Genomic DNA, 5,901 nt, shown 5'->3' on the forward strand with positions numbered 1-5,901 from the left:
GATAATTAATTATATTGTTGTTGACAAGGACAGGGGCAACCCTCACTCACTCACTCATTGTCCTTACTCACCCCTCTCTCTCTTAGCATTAGCATCAAAAACACTCTCTTGGTTATCCAATCCAAACACCACCCTTCTTCTCATACCCTGCTCAGTTAGCAGCAGCTACTCTCATTCCTCTACCGGAGCAAAACTATAAACAAAAAAAACAAGTCCATCGTATGGGTCTCTTAGCATCCTCATGCTTCATTCTCATTGCTCTCCTACTCCTCACTCCCAAAGGTAAAAACGCTTCCTTTATATCTTTTTCTTTCTTAAACTAAAACAAAGAAAAAACATTTACTAACTGTCGCTTGTTGTTGTTCAGGTGTTATGGGTGCCACCTTCACATTCTTTAACAAATGCGACTACACAGTGTGGCCTGGGATTCTCGCAAATGCCGGTAGCCCACCACTCGACAGCACCGGTTTTGAGCTCCCCAAGGACACTTCTCGCGCCTTCCAAGCTCCCACCGGCTGGTCCGGTCGTTTCTGGGGCCGAACCGGTTGCACCTTCGACGGATCCGGCGCCGGCTCATGCCTCACCGGCGACTGCGGCTCCGGCCAAGTCGAATGCAACGGCGCCGGAGCCGCCCCGCCGGCAACCCTGGCGGAGTTCACGCTCGGCACCGGAGGTCAAGACTTCTACGACGTGAGCCTCGTTGATGGCTACAATCTTCCCATGATCGTGGAAGGCACTGGTGGGTCGGGTCTTTGCGCCTCCACGGGTTGTACCTCGGATCTGAACCAGCAATGTCCTGCGGAGCTGAGAGCCTCGGAGGGAAGCGCGTGCAAGAGCGCGTGTGAGGCTTTTGGTAGCCCTGAGTACTGCTGCAGCGGCGCGTATGGCTCACCCGCCACTTGCAGGCCGTCCATTTACTCGGAGATGTTCAAGGCTGCTTGCCCTAGGTCTTATAGCTACGCATACGATGATGCTACGAGTACGTTTACGTGTTCCGGCGCCGATTATACCGTTACCTTCTGTCCATCCTCTCCAAGGTTAACACACTAACCTACTCTCTCTCTCTCTCTCTCTCTCTCTCTCTCTCTCTGTTTTTTTCTAGTATTTTCCTTTCTTCTTTTTTTCTCGTTGTTAATTACTCTTACATTTCATAGCCCTTCATTTCATTCATTGCTCGCTTCTGTTTCTGTTCCAAAGTTACTCACTTGTGTTGAATTTACTACCTAACTTTTTGTCTTCTTAATGTGGTGCTGTATTTGCTATGGTTCGATTCGTCTTTTATTCCTGCACTTAAAAACGCATATTTCAAAGTAAACTGTAACCTGTAACTAGGACATCACTTTTTCTTTTTTCTCTTTTACAGATTACTTTTATTTTATTTTATTTATATAGTTAATTTATTTGATTTAGTTTAACCCTTTAACTTATTAACTCATTTTAGAGAAAGAGTAGATATTATATTCCGTTTCTGAAAAAAAATCATTATGTGCGTAGTTCTTCAAAATTATAGATGTGAGACTTTTTACTAATCGCAGATAAATTTATTTTAGCTGATTTGCTTTTATTTTAGTTCAATGTCTCATGTATTTAACCTTTTTGGTAATAGCAAATAAATTTATCTTCGCTTATTTACTTCTATTTTAGTTTAATCTCACGTGTACCTCATGTAATAGCACTATATATACTTATGTTATTGAGTGTTGGAATCTTTTTATAGTATAATTATACTTCTTTTGTAGGGCAAATGTTAAATTTATTTTATATTTTCTCTTTCAGATATTAAATCTACTTTTTTTAACACTCTCTTTACAATATTTTAGTACTCCAGTAAGCTAAATTTTACTATTTCCGGCATCAGTGCGGTAGGTGGGTGTTTCACACGGCCAAAGGACAACTTTTTAATGCTCAAGCTATAAATAAATAGATGGTTAAGTGAGTCTTGACTCTTGAAGATGGTTGGTGCCTAGTGCTATTGCCTTCATTACCTAATGCTATAGGATAGTAGTAACTTTTATATATGTGACAATTATAACGAGTGACTTGCGTTCCCTCCTTAAACAAAATTTTGTTGGAGAAATTAATGATTATCTGAATGTGTGAATGGTTTGATAATGATTTTGCAGTCAGAAATCTTCACGAGATACCACTACCAACCCCATGACCTCAACAACAACATCACCAGGGTCAGGGACAGTGACAGGAACCGGAACCGGAACAGGATCCGAAGGGGCAGTGGTATACACGGGTGCGGACAACGGCGTTGCGTATAATACAGTTACGGATTCCGGGTCAAGTTCAGGATCCGGAGGAGAAACAATGCTCGCAGATGGGTCATATTTAGCTGGTTTAGCCATGGGAGACTCCCCTAAAAGAACAGTTTCCATCGCGTTTGTTTACTCTGCTAGCTTTTTGCTTATTCTCTTCCTGCTTTAGCTGCACCAGCATTGCTTGTTAAATGTGTAAATGGCTCTTAGATTTTCGGGTTTTTCGTGGGTGGGTTCAAGAATTTTGGCTTTGCCAGTAAAGCTGGCAGATTCTCTCCCTCATTGTAAACCACCTTCCAAAAGATTCGCCAGAAAAAGTATTCCGTGTTTCATTCGTTAAAGTGCTTGTTTTTATATTAGTATTATCATCTTGGGAGCATTTATCTCCCCCATCCAAGCTTTTTTGAGGCTCTATGATTGTTGTGGTTTAAAAAAAACTAACACATCTCTGCAATTTTTGGGCTGGCTTTGTTGGTTTCACATGTATGGTAATAATAATAATAATATAAATATCTGTGTGCTGTGTGCCTGTGTTGGGCTATTATATGGCTTTCAATTTGGTTTCTCAATTCTCACCAACGACATAAAAGACAGATCTTTTTTGCATAATGTGAACTGTCAAGTGTCTCATCTTCCGTCTGAATTAGGGTTCACTTTGCGGCTAACACGAGTAATTTGATTGGCTTTTGACCTTTTTGTATTTTGTTTGTTTTTCCTGCTACGGGTGAAGGAATTCTGAGAACAGATGCATTTAGAGTTTTTTTTGTTAACTGCGCATTTTATGAGTTTTAACTAGAGGCCAAATAGAAAAGGTTAATTGAGGCCTGAGGATTGAGATAGAATATAGCTGAACACCAACTTCAATTATTAGATTCAACGTAGTGAGCCTGAACGCCCGATTGCAAATGTAGATTCCTATTTTAAAATCTACTTGTCATCAAGAACGAGAATAATGTTCAATAAGATCGTATCTTATGGAAAGTGTCTTAATTCGCATGCTTTAAATTGGCGTTGTAGCTCAACTTAATTAATGAACCTTTTTCTTCAGCAATTTTCAAAAGGATGGATCACATCGTCCAAATGCTGCCGTTTAGGGGACCTACCACAAAGATAATTTCGAATATATAGTGTGACTTTAACACTAATTTAAGATTTTGTGGTATTTCATTACCTCACATGATGTAAGCTGGTAACTTGGGGTCGTAAAAATCAGGATTTCCTTTAGCTAATAATTCTGGCTGCTAAGTCCCGAGTTACAAAGAAATTGAAACTCAAAATTGGATAATGGTATTTACTTTAAACTAGTTTTTTTTTACACCTTTCACTATCTCCTTGAAATTATGGCAGTGTAATGGAAAGGTAAATATGCAAAGTGTGTGGGTCGTCCTTCATTTTGCTATTGTTAATCAGGTTCTGGAACAGAATTGATACCGACTTCCCAACTATTGTATGTCCCACCAAATCTTTATGCAAATTGTTTAATAGTAAGAAATAATTTTGCAAGAAAAGCAGGAAAATTGTAAAACGAGTTCTCTAATTTCTGTTACAATTCTTCCCCTACGAATTTTCGCTATTCAAGTATTCTGCAAATTTAAATGATAAATTTACAAGCATTACCTTTTAATTAAATAAATAAAAGATTGAAATATGTTTTTAATCCCTAATATATAGTTGAATTTTGTGTTTGATTCCCGATAAAAAAATTTGTATCTATTCCGTGATATCTAAAAAGTTTTATTTTAGATCTCTATCATCATTTAAGTGATAACATGTTCGTTAAATATTTGATAATGTAATTTGTGACACTTAAAAAACTATTAGTATTTATTTTAAAATCAAATTAAAAATGAATTTCTTTTTCTTTCCTATTTCACCCTTCTTTTTTGTCTCTCTCTTGTACCCTCTTCTCTTTCTTTCTTCCCTCGTGAACACCTCACCATAGTTAGTGTCATAAACCCCTTTGGTATGTTCCTTTCATTTTTTGTCATCTTTATTCAATGTCATTGGAGTGGATGCTTTTGTAGTGGGTTAATTAAAAACTCATAAAAGCATAATTCAGAAATTAGTATTATTAACTTAAAATCAACAAATCCCCTAAAATTAATCAATACATTTGAAATTTCAAATCACAAATCCAATTAATCATAAAAGTTAACAATTTTACTCTACATAATAAATTATGTTTGAATAATAATTAAAAAAATAATTTCAAATTATTACTTTAATCCTTTTAAAAAAAATAGAATGTACAATACCTTATACAATAATTTTAGACAGAAAGAGAGACAAATGTAAGATGTAATAAACTATTTGATGAAGAAATATTGACACAAAAAGTGTTGTTTAATATTGTATGAATTTATATATAAATAACACAACCATTAAAAAAATCAGTGATTAAATTTGTTCCAAACAAGGCCTAGGCCCAACCAATAAATGTCGGTTGCATTGATAACACCTAAAGGACAACACGAGTATCTTAATCCTTTATGGTGCATTATTGCTAGTCAAAACACACCTTGATCACTCGACTACTTGATAACCCACCACCAAAATGTAAGCCTAGTCAGCAGCAATTAGCCTCTTGTTGACCTCAAAGTCACTTGAGTAGTCGACTGTCTCTAATAGACGGCATGGGTCTTATATAACTTAATGTGAGCTCTTCCCAAACAACCCCTCTCATGAAACCTCTCATACTCCTAAAAGAAAAATTCTTCCTCTATTTTTTTTTTCATTATAGTTAGGATCTTTGGCTTCTGGCAAAATCCCAACATATTTCTATAAATTTCAATCCTTCTGGTCGACTATAAAATTAATCTCCAATTTAAGATTTAATCACATTTAAATTTTTTTAACTTTCTACAAAAATGATTTTCTGTAAATCGGTCGCAAATCCTCTCCTATAAACTTAGCATGTGTCATTAATTTAGCTACATGCATTTAAGTATTCTCTCCCACTTTTTAAAATTTTACATACATCTTACTCCTTTTAACTAAAAGGTTAATACCGTCAAGATTTAAATTTTAACTAAAAGGTTAATAAAGTCAATACAAGCATGGAGTAATTTAGTGATAAAAAAAATTAAAGATCAAATTTAGAATTTCTCTTTGTTTTTATCTCAGTTGACAGCTATAGGAGCGCATATTTGTCTTTGTTTTGCCAGAACTTCTAGCTTTCTTTTAGTTCTATACTGTAAGGAATCTTAAAGGACCATTGCTAACAGGCTGAAACCTCAGGAATCAGTTTTCACTCACGTGCGCCTGATCCAAGAACCACGGCCCTCGGGATAATGAATGTGGATTCCCTACATGATATACAAAATGTTAAGTACAGTACATAAAACATATTTAGATTGTTATTTGCATTCTCGATGTTATCTTTAATTTGGAGAATGTAAAATGAATTTCATCCATAAATAATTTATTTGGAAAATTAACGATTAAATCATATTTGAACACAATTTAGAGTCCCAAGTCAAATCGGTTTGAGTAGAAGTTAAAAATTGCTTTTGTCCAAGTGGCAAACTTTAGTTTGGAAGCTGCAAACCAACTCTAGACTCTAGAGTGATCTCCAGCCTCGTAAATAGTTATATTATACTATAACTTGTTTCTTATAAATAGAGTTGGAGACATTAAG

General features: G+C 36.0%; 1 protein-coding gene across 1 annotated transcript; it reads left to right on the forward strand.

Moving 5' to 3' along the window:
* Positions 1–2,661, forward strand: LOC114380150 (thaumatin-like protein 1). Its single transcript, XM_028339096.1, has 3 exons — positions 1–282; positions 368–1,037; positions 2,124–2,661. The coding sequence occupies exons 1-3, from the start codon at positions 222–224 to the stop codon at positions 2,431–2,433; spliced, it is 1,041 nt and encodes a 346-aa protein (XP_028194897.1). The 5' UTR covers positions 1–221; the 3' UTR covers positions 2,434–2,661.
* The last annotated feature ends 3,240 nt before the right edge of the window (positions 2,662–5,901 follow it).

Source organism: Glycine soja, chromosome 12 (assembly GCF_004193775.1).
Source record: "Glycine soja cultivar W05 chromosome 12, ASM419377v2, whole genome shotgun sequence".
NCBI lineage: Eukaryota > Viridiplantae > Streptophyta > Magnoliopsida > Fabales > Fabaceae > Glycine > Glycine soja.